The 19,501-nt window shown below is 52.8% G+C and overlaps 1 protein-coding gene across 1 annotated transcript; it reads right to left on the bottom strand.

Annotated features, from left to right (window-relative positions):
- Positions 1–323: 323 nt before the first annotated feature.
- On the bottom strand, positions 324–19,500 carry MOB3A (MOB kinase activator 3A). Its single transcript, XM_047777652.1, has 5 exons — positions 19,255–19,500; positions 13,742–13,839; positions 8,300–8,802; positions 3,922–4,124; positions 324–1,450 (listed from the first exon to the last, which is right to left on the bottom strand). The coding sequence occupies exons 3-5, from the start codon at positions 8,721–8,723 to the stop codon at positions 1,421–1,423; spliced, it is 657 nt and encodes a 218-aa protein (XP_047633608.1). The 5' UTR covers positions 8,724–8,802; positions 13,742–13,839; positions 19,255–19,500; the 3' UTR covers positions 324–1,420.
- Between the last annotated feature and the right edge of the window lies 1 nt (position 19,501).

Below are 19,501 nucleotides of genomic sequence, written 5' to 3'. Positions count from 1 at the left end.
TCAAAGTTTTTTGGAATCTCTGTGTAGCAAAGAGGCGGTGGTTAATATCATGCTTGGTAAGTGCTGAAAGCATTGCAGACAAAGCAGAAATGAGAGGGAAGTGGGCACCTTCTCAACCTGCCTTCCAGACACTTGTGCTCCGTGCCTGCCCTGCACCCGTGAGGTCTAATCGCACCAATATCCTGTCCGCGTCTGCTCCCCTATCTGGGGCACTTTGACGGGTCACAAACCCTTGCGAGGACTCCTGGTGACAAAGATGGTGACGTGCCCCTAAGCCGGGCCCCCCTGCCAGGAAAACAGAAATGACACCCAGCAGCCGCAGGGGAGGAGACGGCATGATTTATTCTGATGTTCATGGGGGAACATCCACGGGCGTGGGGGTGGGTACATGGGACCCCTGCCCACAGCCCCGCCGCCTTTCCGACCTGGCCAGTGACCTGGGGGGCACAGGGGTTATGGCATTTGGTCGCAGTTCTGCACTGAAAAGGAGCTACATTCAGGCTGTCTCCTGAGGAGTCGGACCTGGTGGCTTCTGGAAGGACCAAGGCCAGGTCGTGGTAATTGCACTTGTGCGGTATTGGCGTTGGCGCCCTTCTCCCCTGCAAGTGCTCGGATACCAGATGCAGCCCCACGTCCCCAGATGCAATGGGGAGGTTTGGTTCCGGAGCCACAGAGGGTCACACGCACAGGGTTTTGATGGGATGCTGGCAGGCGTCTGAAGAGAGGCGACTCCAAACATTCAGGGAAATTCAAAGGCCCCAAACCCAGAGAGCAGCAGCCTGTTATTCTTGACAGGGGATGTTTCTCTTGGGGGCAGGGGGTGGGGAGCTCACTTATCTGTATGTAAGAAACTTTCTTCCCATAACATCTCATGGCAGTGGTAAATGAAAGTGTAAGAACTCAATCTTTTATGCAATGCAAAGGGGCCACAGGAAACCTGGGATGTGGGTGTGGGCTTGGGACGAATCCCGGAAGAACTAGGGACAGAAGTGGTCTGGGGAGGATGCAAGTGGGTAGGGTGCTCACTGCAGGATCAGATTCCAGCCTTGGCCTCATTGGGCCCAGCACCCCACAGGCTGAGCACCGGCTTAGGTTGAGCAACCCCCTAGGCCAAGCATCCCCCAGGCCCAGCCCAAAGGAGACAGGGCTGGGTGGGGTCGTGTCCTGGAAAATGCAAGTGGTTTACAAACAAAGTGGGTTTTCCTGGCTGCTCACAGCACACAGAACCATGGAATTCAAGTTCAATCTCCCCAGCAGGGCCAGGAGACTGGGGTCTGTGCAGGCCCACAGTTGCTGTACCTCTCGATCAAACAGAGGAAGCCACCCTGTGGCATAGAGCTCTGGGCTAGGAGACACTGGTCCCTGTTCCGGAGACATGGCTCTCCAGTAGTGGCCTCAGTGACATGGGGCTGAGGGCCTCTCAGTGGCACATCCGTGCGGTCATTTCTTTCTGTTAGGAAGAAGCAGAATATCAGGTACGGACATCAGGAAATTGCATGCAAGGGAAATCGCGGGGGCACAGGCTCAAGGGGCAAACCTTACAAAATACAAACAGACAGCAACACAGACCCTTCCTGTTAAAGACCAGTCTGTCTTTAGAACGAACTCTGAGCATCGTTGTGGGAGAAATGGCCATGGCATATGACACTAAGCTCAAAAACAGTGAACCCATCACAAAACTGTACACCATGGTCTCTAGTAGTTGGTGAGATTCACATAAAATGAACTGTGGTAGAGCAGCATCCACCTCAACCATGGTGTCACCCTGCCCCTGGCTCTAAAACACCCCACTGCCCCACAAAGCATGTGTACCATGACTTTAACTCTGCAAAAACCTTTGCTGACAGGCAGAGCCTGCAAGGGAATGTGACAGTTATGTGAAGACATTTTTTAGAGATTTTTCGAAGTTGGAAAAGAATAGACTTTTGCAAGGACCCAAAGTAACAGACGAATCCAGGAAAAACAGCCCCACATGGAATGTAACCTGGTGCAGTCACTATGGAGAACAGTCTGGCAGTTCCTTAAAAAACTAAAAACAGAGTTACCACGTGATCCTACAATCCCACTCCTGGAGTGGTAGAAAAGTCTAATTCAAAAAGGTACATGCACCCCAGTGTTCACAGCAGCACTATTCACAACAGCCAAGACATGGAAGCAACTTAAATGTCCATCGACAGATGAATGGATAAAGATGTGGGGTGAGTGTGTGTGTGTGTGTGTGTGTGTGTGTGTGTGTGTGTGTGTGTGTAATGGAATATTACTCAGCCATAAAAAATAATGAAATAATGCCATTTGAAGCAATATGGATGCAACTAAAGATTATCATACTAACTGAAGTAAGTTAGAAAGAGAAAGATAAATGCCATATGATACCACTTATATGCGGAATCTAAAAAAAATGAAACTGGGAGTTCCTGTTGTGGTGCAGTGGAAATGAATCTGACTAGTATCCATGAGGATGAGGGTTTGATTCCTGGCCTCTCTCAGTGGGCAGGGGATCTAGTGTGGCTGTGAGCTGTGGTGTAGGTCTTAGATGTGTCTAAGTTCCAGTGTTGCTGTGGCACAAGCCAGCAGGTGCACCTCCGATTTGACCCCTAGCCTGGGAACTTCCATGTGCTGTGGCTGTGGCCCTAAAAAAGACAAAAATAAAATAAAAAATAAAAAATAAAAAAATGAAACAAAAGAATGTATTTATAAAACAGACCCGCAGACATAGAAAGCAAACTTATGATTATTAAGGGGGAAAGGGGATGGAGGGATAAATTAGGAGTGTAGGATTAGGAGTTCCCATTGTGGCTCAGTGGTTAACACACCCAACTAGTATGTATTAGGACTCAGGTTTGATCCCTGGCCCTGCTCAGTGGGTTAATGATCTGGCCTTGCTGTGAGCTGTAGTGTAGGTCGCAGATGCAGCTTGGATCCTGTGCTGCTGTGGCTATGGTGTAGGCTGGCAGCTACGGCTCCGATTCAACTCCTAGCCTAGGAACTTCCATATGCCAAGGGTGTGGCCCTAAAAAAGACAAAAAAAAAAAAGGGAGTGGAGGATTAACAGAAACACACTACTATGTATAAAATAAACAACAAGGATCTGTATAGCACAGGGAACTATATCAATATTTTGTAATAATCTATAAGGGAAAAAGATTATGAAAAAGAAGAGACATATATGCGTGTATAACTGAATCACTTTTTTGCATGCCTGAAACTAATACAAGACTAAAAATCAACTATACTTCAATTAAAACAAAAACCAAAAAGCAGGCTCACATGGGGACCCAGGAGGAAACTGTGAAGGGGGACCGAAAGTGATGACCTAGTCTCCCCAGGGGTAGAGCCATACACCCAGGTCCTGCCTAGCCCTGGATCATCCCAGCATTTCCGAGCTTAGGGAGAAACCCAGAGAGGGGAATGGAGGTGCATCCCACTCTGTAATGACCCTGGGGGATGTTCACCCTGGAAGAGTGGCAGCAGCTGATGGGCACTGGGAGAGCAGCCACCTGTGGCCTTTGACCTCACAGGTCCTGCTCAAAGACATTTGGTTAATGCTGTGCCCAATGGGGTGACCTGGATCTGGCCACCCAAAGAGTCCCAACTCCAGGGTGGGGTCATTACTGACCCATGTGCCCAATCCTTGGAGGGAGAGAGTGAATGGTTGCAGGGACTTCGGAGGGGAATGGAGATGATGCTGATGGGGATAGGGCTTCTTCAGGGGTGCTGGAAGGTTCTAGAACTGGAGAGAGGTGGTGACTGCACAACTCTGTGCATGTACTAAATACTGAGGTGTTCACTTCACAAGGGCCAATTTTACGATGTGTAAACTTAACCTCAATGAAAACCAACAAGCAGTCTTCCTCGCTCTCCACGGGCGCAGCCCTCGCACCCGCAGCCCCCACCAAGGCCTGCTGGCTCCTGGCCACTCACCAGCGGCTCCAGCTCCTTGGTGTCAATGAGGCCGAATTCCGTGACGAAGTAGTAGAAGTGCTTGTAGCAGGTGTTGACGTGCGCCTCGGAGCCCAGCTGCGCAATGCGGTCGAAGTGGTGGATGTAGACGTGCACGAACACGCGGAAGAGCCGTGACAGGATCTTCTTCACCACCTGCAGGAAGTTCTTGGGGAACGGCGTGCCTACACGGGCGACAGGGCGCAGCGTGGCTGGGTCATGGGCGAGCCCCTTCCTCCCAGACCCACCCTGGCCTCTCCCTCTGCCCATGTGGCAGGCATGCCCCCCACCACTCCCGCCTGTTGCCTCTGCCCTCGCTGCGCCTTCTCACACCCCAGAGCCAGCGCTCCCTGCCCTCCTGGCGGAGGGGAGGTGCACCGGCTTCCTTGATGGTTTCTAGTTCTCTTTTTCGAAAGAGCACAAGACAAATCAGAAAACCACGTTTTGGCCTTTCACCTTTTGCACTTAATATATTTCTCTTTCTCCATCCTAAGCATATTTCATGATACTACTTTACATGCCTTAATTGCACACACACTTTATCGCTCCTTCTTCTATTACTGAATTTAATACATTTTATTTCTATTTTTTTTGGTTTGTTTTTTGTTTTTGCTTTGTAGGGCCACACCTGCAGCATATGGAAGTTCCTAGGCTAGGGGTCAAATCGGAGCTACAGCTGCAGGCCTACACCACAGCCACAGCAACGCAGCATCTAAGCCGCATCTGCGACCTACACCACAGCTCACAGCTATGCCAGATCCTTAACCAACTGAGTGAGGCCAGGGATCGAACCCGTAACCTCATGGTTCCTAGTTGGATTCCCTTCTGCTGCTCCACACAGGGACTTCTTTATTTCTATTTTTATTGCTATTTCCCCCCCTTTTTAGGTCCGCACCAGAGGCATATGGAAGCTCCCAAGCCAGGTGTGGAATCAGAGCTGTAGCTGCCCGGCTAAGCCACAGCCACAGCAATGCCAGATCCGAGCCGTGTCTGCAACCTACACTACAGCTCATGGCAATGCTGGATACTTGACCCACCAAGTGAGGGCAGGGATCCAACCTGCTTCCTCATGGATACTAGTTAGGTTCGTTACCACTGATTCACAACGGTAACTCCTCTATTTTTATTTAAAAAAAATTTTTTTTGTCTGCGCCCACAGCATGCAAATGTTCCCAGATCAGGGACTGAACCCGTGCCACAGCAGCAACCCAACCACAATAGTGACAAGGCCAAGTCCTTAACCACTAGGCCACCGGGAAACTCCAGTATTTTTATTATTATTATTTTTTTTTTTTGCTTTTTGGGGCTGCACCTGCAGCATATGGAAGTTCCCAGGCTAGGGGTCTAATCGGAGCTACAGCTGCTGGCCACAGCCACAGCCACAGCCATAGCAATGCCAGATCCGAGCCGTGTCTGTGACCTACACCACAGCTCATGGCAATGCCGGATCCTTAACCCACTGAGAGAGGCCAGGGATCAAACCCACAAATTCATGGTTCCTAGTCGGATTTGATTCCATTTCACCATGACAGAAACTCCTTTGTTTTTATTTTTTTATCTTTTGTCTTTTTAGGGCTGCACCCATGGCATATGGAAGTTACCAGGCTTGGGGTCAAATCGGAGCTGTAGCTAGCAGCCCACACTACACACAGCAATTTGGGATCTGAGCCGAGTCTGTGACCTATACCATAGCTCACAGCAATGCTGGATCTTTTAACTCACTGAATGGGGCCAGGGATCAAACCCGTGTCCTCAGGGATCCTAGTTGGGTTTGTTACTGCTGAGCCACAACAGTATTTTTTTTTTTGTCTTTTTGCTATTTCTTTGGGCCGTTCCCACGGCATATGGAGGTTCCCAGGCTAGGGGTCGAATCGGAGCTGTAGCCACCAGCCTACGCCAGAGCCACAGCAATGCGGGATCCGAGCCGCATCTGCAACCTACACCACAGCTCACGGCAACGCCAGATCGTTAACCCACTGAGCAAGGGCAGGGCCACAGCAATGCGGGATCCGAGCCACGTCTGCAACCTACACCACAGCTCACGGCAACGCCGGATCGTTAACCCACTGAGCAAGGGCAGGGACCAAACCCGCAACCTCATGGTTCCTAGTCGGATTCGTTAACCACTGCGCCACGATGGGAACTCCACAACAGTATTTTTTTTCAGGGCCGCATCCATGGCATATGGAGGTTCCCAGGCTAGGGGCTGAATGGGAGCTGCAGCCACAGCAATGCCAAATCCAAGCCATGTCTGTGATCTATACCACAGCTCATGGCAATATTGGATCCTTAACCCACTGAGTGAGGCCAAAGATCAAACCTGCGTCCTCATGGATACTAGTCAGGTTCATTTCCACTGAGCCACGAATATGGGAACTACCCCTCCAGCATTTTTAAATTGTGGTAAAACACATGTGCTCTGAGAATCGCTGACCAGCCATCCTCCCCCAACAGGCTCGTTCAGGGAGCTAAGCGCCCCTATGTGCTCCTCCCCCTCCCTGACCTCATGTCCTCTTCCTCCTCCAGGACAGAATCCTAGTGGTCATTCCATCCAACCAGTGCTGGGGAGAGGGGCAACAAAGGGGACCAGCCCCTGTCCTTCAAGAGGGGGCTCCCAAGCTAACACGCAGGGGAAGGAGTAGAGAGGTGCCACCAAGCGTGGGAAACCAAGGTGTGCCAGGTCCACAGTTCCTGAGGATGGAATCAACAGCAGCACCAAATGGCCAAATGGTGCTGTGCTTCCCTCAGGGCAAGGAAAGGCCCTGAGGACACGCAAGTAACCCCGGAGAGACACGTGTGCAGGGAGGTTCATGGCGCAGCCAGACCGAGAGCAGCCAGACCGAGTTGGGGGTAGAAGACCAGCCCTGAGGCTGCTCACAGTGGGAAAGGCCCCAGGCATGTGGAGAAGGAAGGCAGATGGGAAAGAGACCCCCCCCCCGACGACCTGTGCCTCCCCAGCTCCCCTCCTGCATGTCTGGGGGCCCACGGAACTGATGGGACCCATATTCTGCTGGCCCGACGTGTTTATGAACGTCTGTTACACATGGACAGGCCTCAACAGCTGGGGGCCGAATTCTGGGGACTGTTCATTTGGCTTCTGGGTGTTCTCCCTGAGGGGAGAAAAAGGCTGAATAGAAGGAACGCTCGTGAGATGACCACGTCCATGGGGCATCTAAGGTGCACATGTCCTCCGCAAAGACCTAGGTGGGAGGTGGCCTAGAAAGCGTGCGGTGGATGTGTTACCAAGTGAGAAGGAGGAAAGAGGGGAGCATGGCCTGGCACCAGCTACATGGGTCCCGGCCTGCTCTGCCCCCCTCCTGAGGAGTGTTGCTGGGAGTCACCGAGGTCATCCTGGGTGGAGAAGGAGAGGCAGCCCTGCAGGAGAAGGGCCTAGAAATGCCATCTTTCAGGACTACATTGCCTATGCTTGCAACGATGCTCTTGCATGGGGGTTGCAAATGTGGTGCACCGCCTGGTTCTGTAAATAGTTTTATTAGAATACAGGCCCACTCTTTATGCACGTGTATCTGTTTACGTATCGTCCATGATAGCTTTCAGGCTACATGGCAGGTCCAAGGAGCCTAGATAGACCATATATACCACAAAACCAGGAAGAGTTACTATCCAGCCCTTTCTGGTAGAGTCTGTGGACCCTGGGTCTAACCTGGAGAGTGTGGGCAGGTGGCTTTGGCGCCTAAATGGATGCACAGGCATGTGTGGTGCCGGCATACGAAGGTGAAATTTGGACAGGTCTTTCCTTGGCTTAGCCACAAATCTAACCCCGAGAGGTGTGGCAAGCTCTGGTTCTGAGCAGAACCACAGACAAGCAAAGAACAGCGTTTCAGTCGACCTGTCTAGCTTGGGGGGTCGAACCAGACCAAGGGGAGAAGAAGACTGATAGGGATGGGCCGGGGGTGGTGGGATCAAAGCTGAGGGCTGCACACCGCTGTGCATGTACTTCAAGGCCCCTGAACCGTGAGCTTTGGGAGGTGGTACTGAGGGCATGAGGACTCCATGCAGTAAAACTGTTACTAAAAGAACACGAGAGGCGTTCCCATCGTGGCACAGTGGAAACGAATCTGACTAGGAACCATGAGGTTGCGAATTCGATCCCTGGCCTCACTCAGTGGGTTATGGATCCAGCGTTGCTGTGAGCTGTGGTGGTGTAGGTCACAGACGTGGCTCGGATCTGGTGTTGCTGTGGCTGCAGTGTAGGTTGGCAGCTGTAGCTCCAATTGGACCCCTAGCCTGGGAACCTCCATATGCCGCAGGTGCGGTACCAAAAAGCAAAAAGCAAAAAAAAAACCCACAAAAAACAAAAAACAAAAAAAACAAGAACACGAGAGCAGCAGAGACTCACCGACGTTGGTGGGGAAGACGTCCTCATTGTTGATCTGTACTTCAACCCAGTCCATGAGCAGGTCCATGTAGCGGGGGGCTGAGAGCGCCGTGGGCCGCCGGAACTTGTTCTCATCCTGCCAGCGGTACTCGTACTTGGGGCCGCCTGACATGATGGGGCAGGAGCGCTCGGTGCAGCCGTCACTGATGGTGCCGTAGATGAGGTTGATGCGGTTGAAGAAGTCTACCACGTGCACGGCCACCCAGTCGTTGAGCTCCTCGCCAGCAGGCAGCTGCACGGCCAGCTTCAGGTCTAGCCCTGCGTTCAGCGATGCCTGCGCCTTCTTGTGCAGCTCAAAGCGCTGGGTGCCCGGCTCAAACTTGCGCTTGGGCCGGAAGGTCTTGTCCTTGTTGAAGACCTGTTTCAGCAGGAAGGGGTTGGACATCTTGGCGGGGCCTCCACAGGGCAGGGCGGGCAGGATACTCGAGACAGGGCGGTCACTGGGCCCCGGGTTTCCCCCAGACCTGGAACACACAAAGGGGAAGTGTGGGCACTTGTTCCTGGGCTAGGCCCTTATTTGGAAAAAGTCTGCAGATATGATTGAGTTGAGGGTCCTAGCAAGCGCTCTTCCTAGATCACCCTGGTGGCCCTCATCTGATGACGGGGGTCCTTGTAACACCAGACAGATACCCGGGAAGGGGCTATAGGATGACGGACACCCAGTGTCCCTCCAGCTCCTCCTGAGCCTTCTTTCTGCACCGTCACCTGTTGCATGGGGAGAGTGACAAACCCCTCAGAGGGCGGGAGAGGCTCATACTTGGGACATCATGTGCCAGCCCCACCGCCATCACTGCTGTGGTTACAGCTCTCTGTCTGTGTGGGCCTGGCTGGTGTGGGGTTGGGTCTGTGTTTCTGGGAGCAAGGGTGGGGTTGGGTCTGTGTCTCTGGAACTCACCTGGCTGTGCCACACGCACCGCCTGTACGATACATAATCACTTGTGAGTAATGTTATCATACACCCCCCTTCCTTTGCCCTGGGACCAGCAGCCTTGTCCGGCAGCACCTCCAGACCAGCATGCTGTGTAGCAAGCTGCCACACACCAAGAGGCTTTGAACCACTCACCTTTGTTACCAGAAAGTTCTGGATATCCCATGTCTGAAATGGGCCTCGTGTGTCCTTCTCAGGGGTCCCCTTACCCCCCCAGACCCAAGGCGGCCATGCAGAGAATGGATGTCAGTGCCACCAGGCTGACCTCAGTGACAGAGAAGCAGTTCCTGGAGGGCAGGGCCCAGGCCGGCAAGTCTGGTGTCCCCAGCACACCCTTGTCCGCAGGATCAGGTGGGAGTGACCAGGAGAGGGAAGGACCTCAGTAGATGTTTCGTAAGAGTAGAGTCACCACCACCACCATATCCTGGAGCCTCCAGGCTCACAGCCCTTCCACCCTGGTGGGTCTGGAAAGCAAAGTGTCCAGGCTGTAGAACTGGAACCTTTGGGGCCACCTTCCATAAGCCTTGGGGTTAATTCCAGAGGCTGGACAGATGGTAAAGCGCTTATGCCAGTGTTCCAGTGGTCCTGCCCCGGGGCAGGGAGCCTGGCGAGTGATGCAGACTCTGATCTAAGAATTCAAGAAAAGGCTGCCTGGCCTAAAGGGAGATGGAGCTCCATCCAGCCGAGAGATGGAATGTGTGTGTGTTGGGGGGCAATGTTTCTCCCCTCAGGGAGAGGGTGACCCTAACTCCATCCTCCTTCTGCATCCTTAGCGTGCACATAGGGCCTGCTCACAAAGGGCTCAGAAGCCTCTGATGTGAGAGCAGGGAAGAGCCCTTCCTGTCCTGGTGAGCAGGGAGAGCGTGGTTGGCAGAATGGCGGCTCCAGAGATGCCCTGTCCTGGTACTGGGGCCTGTGGACGTCATGTGGCAGAGGGGACTTTGCAGGCGGGGTTAAATGAAGGCCCTGAGATGGGGATGGTCCTGGATTCCCCGGGGGCCCAGTGTCATCACAGGGCCTCATAAGAGGGAGGCGGAAGGGTCAGAGGCAGAGATGGGAGATGCTGCGCTGTTAGCTGTGAGGATGGAGGAAGGGGCTGCGAGCCAGGGATACGGTGCCTCTAGAAGCTGGAAAAGGAGAAATGGATTCTCCCCCGGAGCCTCTGGAAGGACCAGCCCTGCCCAGACCTGGGTTTAACCCTGTGAGGCCCAAGTCAGACCCCGACCTCTAGAACCATGAGACAGTCAATGTGTGTAGTTTTCAGCTACAAAGTCTATAGGGACTTGTTACAGCACCCCCGGGAAACCCAGAGAGAGGCTACACAGATAATCCTAGAGTGCCGGGCAGAATAACCTACAGTTGATATCACTGGGTCGCTCGAGCCCTAGTTACATCTGGGCCTGGACCTTCCGTCCTCCCCACTGGACACTGTGGGTTGCTGTAAGCTGGGCATCTGGGGTCAGAGCCAGAGGGACGGGAAGAGCCCCAGTGAGGAGGAGAGGGACCCACCCCTGCCCCCAGAGGATGGCTCTGATCAAAAAGGACAATCACTAGGGCTGCAGATGATGGGGAGCAGTTGGAACCCTCCTCCAGCACTGCCAGTAGGAATGTCAAATGGGCCAGCCACTGTGGAAGACTGTCTGGCGGTTACAAAAACACAGCATTACCATCTCACACAGCAATGCACTCCTGGGTGCCCACCCAAAAGAAGTGACAACACACATCCACACAAACATCTATAAGTGTGCATGCCTGGCAGCATGGTTCACAGCATCCAAGAGGTGGAGTCACCCAAATGCCCAGTAACAGATGAACTGAACTACACATGGGAGCATCACTCAGCCATGAAAAGGAGAGAAGCACTGACACTCACTACCATGTGGATGGACCCTGAGACCGTGATGCTCAGTGAGAGAAGAAGACGCAGGACACATGGTGTGGGATTCCATGGATGAGAAATGGATTCCTGGTTACCAGGGGCTGGGGAGAGGGTGGGGTGACTGCTCATGGGAATGGGATTTCTTTCCTGGAGATAGAATGTTCTGGAATGGATAGAAGTGATGGTTGCAAATAGCGAATGTACTGAAAACAACGGAATATACACGTTAAGTAGAGGGAAGAGTACAGTATGTGTATGACATCCAATTACGACAGTGTTTTTTGTTTATTTTTTAAGATTTTAATTTTTCCATTATTGTTGATTTACACATTCTGTCAATTTCCACTGTACAGCAAAGTGACCCAGTCAGGGTTTTTTTGTTTGTTTGTTTTCTTTTTAGGGCCACACCTGTGGCATATGGAGATTCCCAGGCTCAGGGTCCAATTGGAGCTGCAGCTGCCAGCCTACACCACAGCCACAGCTATATGGGATCTGAGACACATCTGTGACCTATGCCACAGCCTGTGGCAACACTGGATCCTTAACCCACTTAGAGAAGCCAGGGATCGAACCTGCACCCTTATGGACACTGTCAGGTCCTTAACCCATTGAGCCACAGTGGAAACCCCAAAGCAGTTACTTTGTAACGTGGGGTGCAGGGGACGAGAGCCAGTCAAGGCTGGGCTTCTGCCCCAGGCACTCAAAGAACTAAAGACATTTCTCTCTCAGTTCAAACTGAGGCCAGCACTGCCTGTAAACCTGATCACTATAAATGGTAACATCAGCACCAAAAACTGCACCGAAGGAAATGTGCAGTCATTGACATCACAGTGAAGGCTTGGCCGCGTAAGGACTGCTTGGTGATGCAGCTTGAGGCAATCTGTGCTCTGTCCACAGACCAGGAGTGCCTCCTCTTCCTTCCTCAAAGCCGGCCCTGGAGCCCCAGCCCCGTCATCACTTCCTGCCACGGTAGTTAATGCCCAGCAGGGCACTTAGTAACCCTTGAAGAAAAATGGAACCCCCACTTCACAGATGGGAAGACTGAGGCCCAGACCCAGCACTGCTGACATGGGGGTTGTCTGGGGTGCTGTCGAGTGTGGAGCAGCAGCCCCAAGCCCCACCCCCTTGATGCCACTGGCACCCCCAGTGGTGACGACAAGCACAGATATCCCCAGATATTTTCCAGCATCCCCTAGGGGCAGGACTTCCCCAGGGAAGAACCATTGGGTTATAAGATCATGCATGACTCACTACTAACTAGCTAGTGATTAGTAAGTCACTGTTCAGCCTCGCATGTGGCCACAGGAATAGCAAGAGTTTATACCCAGACTATGGGGGCAAAGCCTTGGTTATTTCTGCTGTGTCACCAGCCTCCACAGCCCCACCTCTCTGTTCTTTGGGCTTCCATGAGTCTGACCCCAAAGCCAGAACCAGATGCCTACAGAGCCAGTACAGGTGCTTCCAGTTCAGACCCTCCCTGGTTTTAGGGGGGCGCAGACATGGCTCTGGGTGCCCAAGTCCTGGGGGGCAGGAAGCTGGTACCTCTGAGAAGGGAAAGCAGCAGAGTACAGGATGCAGCCACCAAGGCCCTGACGTGGAAGACCAGATGAGCTCAGCCTCGGAACCCCCAGGAGACACTGGTTAAAAGAGACCACCTGCCCCACCCCTCTCTCAGAAGGGACCAGCCGCGTCCCCTGGGCTAGGCAGCCAGGACCCTTGTACCAGGGCATGTGTGCTTCTCAAGCCAGGTGGGAACCCTGTGGCCCCGCCCATGGCTGCCAAATGCCCAAGGGGTCATGACCTGCCCATGTGATGAATCTGCAGACATAGTGGCTCTCAGGCCTCTCCAGGTGCAGGTCAGGGGACAGTTACCCTGTGGGGACCAGCTAGAGAAGCCAGCCAACCTCTCCCGCGCCCACCACCTGGCGGCACAACCGTACTCTGGCAAGGAGATGACGAAGTGGGTGTCACACTCCTGTCCAGCCAACGTGGGGCAGGGCCGGCCATGGAGCCCCCAAAGCTGCTTCTGCGTATCCCGCCCATCCAAGTTCCTTGTCCACCCTGCAGCCAGCCTCCTAACCTCAGGGGAATCACAACACCAAGAAAACACTGCCTTCTACTTATTTGAGTCTTCCCCAGGGGTGGGACTCTAATAGCTGACGATGTCACCTGGGGACCTGAGACCTGCCAGACAGGAGTGGAGTGGTGGGGAGGGCCTCAGGGAGAGGACACGAGGCCCACTGGCCCGGCTGACCCCGTGTCTGTCTCCAGCCCTTCCTGTCATGGACCAGACCCAGGCCTGGACAGTTCTGGAAGATAGGGTGGGACTGTGGAAGGGGCGTGTAAGGTTCCTGCCTGCCTTTCTGTCTCCTCAGAAAGTGGGAGAATTTTTTTTTTTTTTTAAGTAGGAGCAATGATTTTCTGAAAAACTTCCTGGATGGACAGAGTTCCCGCCAAAAGCAAACAGCTTTCTAGCAGAAACACAGACTCCCACGGCTACCGGAAGGTGCCTCTTCCTTGAGAAGCGCTGCAGGAGGCCAGGGCCCCTGGGATACCCTCGCGTGCGCACACACACCCCCACTGCCGTCCCAGGTACCTTTTTCTCTGCCCTTCTTAGAACACCTCCAAGGACCGCGTGGGGAAAACCAGGACAGGCTTCTCGGAATTCAGCACTAAGGGCTCCCCTGCTTCTTCCTGCAGAGAGACGCATGTGGTACTGAGAAACTCCTAGAGTGACAAAAGTTAAGATGACAAAATTCCCCTGCCTCAGCACGCACTCACTGCCACCCCCCACCCCGCCCATGCATTTTGCTGAAAACATAACAAAACACAGTTCCTGTGAGCAACCGCCTTGAGTGAGCTGCTGCACCTCAGCCCAGTTGCCACTTCCTTCCGGTGCCTCCACATCCTGCCTGGGCCACTGACATTGCCATTGCTGCTGCAGGGATGGGCCCCAACCCCAGACGTCAGTCCCGCATGCTCTGGATGGCCGAGTGAACCCTGGCCCCTGGCCTGGCAGCCAGAGTGTCTGGCTGTGGGAAGCTCGGAGCCCTGGATCTGTCCTGTCAAAGCTCTTTGCGCCCCGAGCTATCTTCCACCATCTACATGTTTTGGGTTATTTTTGTCTTTTTAGGGCCGCACTCACGGCATATGGAGATTCTCAGGCTAGGGAACTACTCCGAGCTGTAGCCGCCGGCCTCCACCACAGCCGCAGCAACGTGGGATCTGAGCCACATCTGCGACCTACGGCAACACTGGATCCTTAAACCACTGAGTGAGGCCAGGGATCGAACCCACAACCTCATGGTTCCTGGTCAGATTCATTTCCACTGTGCCATGATAAGAACTCCTGTGGTTTTTTTTTTTTTTTTAAATAAAAGTCAATTCAGATATAATAACATACTTTTTTCCTTTTTTTTTTGCCACACCCATGGCATATGGGAGTTCTCGGGCCAGGAACTAAATTCAAGCCAGAGCTGTGACCTGCGACACAGCTGCAACCATGTTGGCTCCCTAACCCACTACGATGCGCTGGGCTGGGGATTGAACCAGCACTTCCAGAAAGACAAGCTGGATCATTAACCCGCTTGACACAGCGGGAACTCCAAAGTCCACCCTTTTAAAGTATACAATTCAATGGTTTTCAGTAAACTCATAGAGCATGCAGCCGTCACCACTAAGTCCAGAACAACCTCAGCACTGCACAAAGAAACCCTGTGCCCAGAAGCAGTTATTTCCTATCCCCCTTTTATAAAAGGGCCACTTCACATTCCCTAAAAAGACATGTTCAAGTCTTCACCCCTGACACCTGTGAATGGACCGTGCTGGGAAATGGGGTCCTTGCTGATATAATTAGGATGAGGTCACGCTGGAAGAGGCTGGGCCCTCAGCCATTGACTGCCATCCTTCTAAGAAGAGGGAGACCTGGACACAGACGAAAGGAGACAGCCATGTGATGGAGGCGGAGAGACAGGGATCCGTCTGTGACCCAAGGGCAGACCAGGATTGCCAGGCACACCAGAAGCTGGGAGAGGCAGGAAGGACCCTCTCAGGGCCTCTGAGAGTCCTGAACCCACAGCAGATAAGAGGTGGCTGGCGATCTCAAGCTGGCTCTCCCCATATCTACAGCCTTCACTCCACCAAGATGAAGAGAGGGTGCTGGGGAGCTACCTGGTGGCTCAGTGGGTTAAGGATCAGGTGTTGTCATTACAGTGGCTCAGATTGCTGCTGTGGCGCAGGTTCAATCCCTGGCCCGGGAACTTCCACATGACATGGGTGTGGCCAAAAATAAAAAAAAGAAGGGGTTCTGTGTGTATACAGCTGAACACACAACTCTTCTCCAAACCTCGTTCCTGTCTTAGCTCCTCACAGGGGCAGACAGACTGAATGTTCAACAAAATGGTATAATGAGGGGTGGGGGTGGGGGGACAGAAAGGACAGTTGTGGATGGTGTGTCCGCTTAGAAGCCACACCTCTTCCTTCTGAGGACCTCAGACCAGGGACGCAAGAGCTGCCATGGCATGTTTAACTGATCCCAGACCTGCATGTCAGAAAGGGTAACACACAGGAAACAGCACCCACAAACTCTTGTCCAAACACCAACTCCCCTCTGCTGGCTACCCAAGCCTCCTTTCCACACCAAGGTCCTCGGGATCGAAACTCGCCTGTGACCACCTCCAGTCTCTGAGGAGGGCCATCCATCAAGTGGCGCACTCTCTCCAGGGATGGTGACTCTGCCCCGGATGCTCATGGCTGTCATGACTAGGGAGCTCCTGGCACTGAGTAGGTGGGGCCAGGAGGCTGCTCCAGGATGTCCCATGCCCAGGACACCTCCATGGAGAAGGACCCAGCCCCACATGTCTTATCTGGGACTTAGGAGCTACAGGAATGACCATCTCCTTCCCAGAATCCAGTTTCTGAAGTCAGATTTGCCTTTTTGGCTTAAGCAATCTGAACCTCGAAATTCTAGGAAGTCAGGAACAGAGCTCACCAGCTGGGGCATGTCCAAAATTTCCCAGAGTAAAAACCCAAGTTCCAAGCTTGCTGTCTGGGGAATTTTTGTTAAGTCTCCATTTTAAGAAGCCCTGGAAGAGTTTCCATCATGGCGCAGTGGTTAACGAATCTGACTAGGAACCATGAGGTTGCGGGTTCGATCCCTGCCCTTGCTCAGTGGGTTAAGGATCTGGCGTTGCCATGAGCTGTGGTGTAGGTTGCAGACGCATCTCGGATCCCACATTGCTGTGGCTCTGGCGTAGGCCGGTGACTACAGCTCCGATTCGACCCCTAGCCTGGGAACCTCCATATGCTGCGGGAAGCGGCCCTAGAAAAGGCAAAAAGACCAAAAAAAAAAAAAAAGAAGCCCTGGAGATGAGAGAGCAGCTCCCGGAATGATGGTTAGTGGCTTTTTCCTGAACCTGGCTGGCTTGGGAGGGTCGTGGCATGTGAAAAAAGACCGCCTTAACCATGTTAGGAAGACAAATCATCTGAAGGGTCCTGGAACTGAAACAGCATTTCCGTGAAACCCCACAGGGACCAAAATGACCACTTCTGCTTTTTCTGAGAGAGGCAACTTAGAACTCAGCTTATCACAGCATCTGTGGTGCCTGGTATGTGAACACCATGCTCAAGATTTTAAAAGATGATAGAGACACTCCTACAGGGAGGTTCAAATAAAAAGTAAACTCTCAGGCCATGGAAATATGTGAGGGACCCTAAACGCACATCACTAAGTCAAAGAAGTCCATTGGAGAAGGCGATGCTGTGATTCCAACTCTATGATGGTCTGGGAAAGGCAGAGCAAAACTATGGGGACAGCAAAAGAATCTGTGGTCGCCAGGGGTGGTGAGGGTGGAGAGGTGAGGAGGATTGAACAGGTGGAGCACAGGTGATTTTTAGGGATATGAAACTACTCTGTGTGCTAAAATGATAGATTCCTGTCAGTATACATTTGCTTAAACCCAGAGAACATATACCACTAAGAATAAACCCCAGTGTACTACAGATGCTGGCTGACAATGATGTCTCAGTGTGGGTTCCGCTCTGGTGGGGGGCGTTGACAATGGGAAAGGAGGTGCATATATGGGGGCAGGGAGTACCTGGGAATTCCCTGAAACTTCCACTCAATTATGCTGTGAGCTTAAAACTTCTCTAAAAAAAGAAGTCTATTAAATATATATATATGTATATATACACACACAGTACATCCCATTTAAGAAATAACTACAGCCACAAATAGGAAGAAGATAATGACGAATTCTATGAAAGCAGGAGTTAGACATATATTTGCAGAAAGAATAAGCACTGTGGAAGGCACCAAAATATGATATATGCCTCATGTGTAATTTCTAACTTCTGGGTAGCCATAATGAAAAGTAAAAAATAAACAAGTGACTTTTAACATTGATAAGATATACTATTTAAACCTAGGACACCAAAATAGCATTCCAACATCTAACAAATAGAGAAAACGCTAAGGAAATATTTTGCACACACATACATGCCATCTTAACACACTGGGTCTCAGAAATCTGGTGTGTACTCTACATGGATGGCACATCTCATTTTGGACCAGCCACATTCCGGGAACTCACCAGTCATGCAACACTGGAGAGCTCAGCTCCAGAGGGTCTTAAAAGAGGAAAACCCAGAGTTCCCGTCATGGCTCAGAGGTTAAGGAACTCAACTAGTATTCATGAAGACGCAGGTTCAATCCCTGGCCTTGCCCAGTGGGTCAAGGATCCAGCATTGCTGTGAGCTGTGGTGTAAGTCACAGACGCAGCTCAGATTTTGTGTTGCTGTGGCTGTGGTGTAGGCCGACAGCTGCAGCTCCATTTGGACCCCTAGCCTGGGAACCTCCATATGCCGCAAGTGTGGCCCTACAAAGAAAAAAAAAGGTGGGGTGGAACCCATCTGCTGGAGGACAGGAGCAATAGGGCAGGTGCTGTTTGAGGCAGGCGCCAAATTCAGACTCTGGTGAGAAACTGGGTGCCCTAGGGTGTGGGCAGGGGTGGGGCAGCAAAGACTTCTCCTTGCTTCACTTCATGATCAGTACCACAGACACCTACAGGCTACCATAACTTGGGGTGGGGGAGTATGCCCACAGGCACTCAGGGCTTCAGGAGGCGGCAGTGCTCTGTTCCGACATTGTCCATCCATGGCATCAGTCAGTGCTGAGTCCGTGAAAGGGGCTAAAAAGAGCCCCTGAACTTTATGCTGGGTGGAGAGTGGGATGAAGAAGTGGCTGACAGGGGCCAAGTGTAACAGAAGCAAATCCAAAATCACAAAGTGCAGGCAGGCAGTGGGGTATGAGATACAAATCCCATGCCACAATTTATCCAACTGTATGCTTTGAATGTGTGCAGTTCACTGCAAGTCTACTGAGCCTCTATAAAAAGGTTTAAAAAAAAAAAAAAAGAAATCCAAGGGGCAGAAAGCTCCTGTGAATAAATTCTGGGAGACTCTTACCCCCAAATGAGCAGTGGCTCTCTCAGTGGGAGCATCACTGGTCATTTATTTACAAAGAGCCTGTGACTCTGCGTATCTTTCAATCACCTCTCCTTCCCTTTTCAGCGACGTTTTGTAAAATACTCGGCCACTGAAAGCAAATACAAGCCCTATAGCCAGTTCAGAGACAGAGCTGTGGAGTCACCAGGTAGTCAGTGCCGACACCTGCCGCCCAGCCCTTGCCCGCTGCTCAGGGACTCTTGGGACAAGGAAGCCTGCTTGCAGAGGGCAGGTGTCCCAGTGGGCTGGGGTCCCTAAAATTCTGTGGACTTTCCATCCATCATGAGGTGGGGTCCTGATCAGCGATACAACCAGTGGGTGACCTAAAGTAACATTTGTAACCGCTAATTGGACCAAGGGCCGCCACGGCTCCTGCTCCTCCACCACTGTTCACCCCCCTGAGGGGCCCGGTTGTCTGGCCCTCCGCGGTTGTCCCCCCGCCCCGAAGGGCCCGGCCTCCCCGCCGCCCGCGGTTGTACCTCCTGAGGTCGCCCTGCCCGCGGTCGCCCTCCCTGAAGGACCCGGCCTCCCTCGCCTCTACCACCGTTCACCCCTCTGAGGGACCCAGCCTTCACACCGCCCGCGGTCATACCTCCGAGGACCCACCTGCCGCCTGCTGTCCGAAGGATCTGGCCACTCTCGCCGCCAGACTCCGCCCCCGGGGCGCCAATCAGCCTTGCCTCGCCGTCCGCCGCGGAAAAACTCCGCGCACAACTGCCCCGCCCCGGATATACTTCCGCTCCTGTCCGAGGCCTTCCCGGAAGTGGAGTGGGGACTGCCTGCGGGCGGAGCAGCTGAGTGCCCGGAGCGCTGGACCGGGCCTCGAGGTGGGGCCGCCCTGGAAGGAGGAGCT

Source organism: Phacochoerus africanus, chromosome 4 (assembly GCF_016906955.1).
Source record: "Phacochoerus africanus isolate WHEZ1 chromosome 4, ROS_Pafr_v1, whole genome shotgun sequence".
In the NCBI taxonomy this organism is placed as follows: Eukaryota; Metazoa; Chordata; class Mammalia; order Artiodactyla; family Suidae; genus Phacochoerus; species Phacochoerus africanus.
Note: the sequence above shows the minus strand (reverse complement) of the source record. Positions and strands in the feature narration are given on the sequence as shown.

Coding starts and splice junctions, on each gene's coding strand:
- MOB3A (XM_047777652.1), bottom strand. CDS start 8,723: ATGTCCAACCCCTTCCTGCTGAAACAGGTCTTCAACAAGGACAAGACC. Junction 4,125..8,299: donor CGTCTTCCCCACCAACGTCG/GTGAGTCTCTGC, acceptor TCGCCCGTGTAG/GCACGCCGTTCCCCAAGAAC. Junction 1,451..3,921: donor CCAAGGAGCTGGAGCCGCTG/GTGAGTGGCCAG, acceptor TCTTCCTAACAG/AAAGAAATGACCGCACGGAT.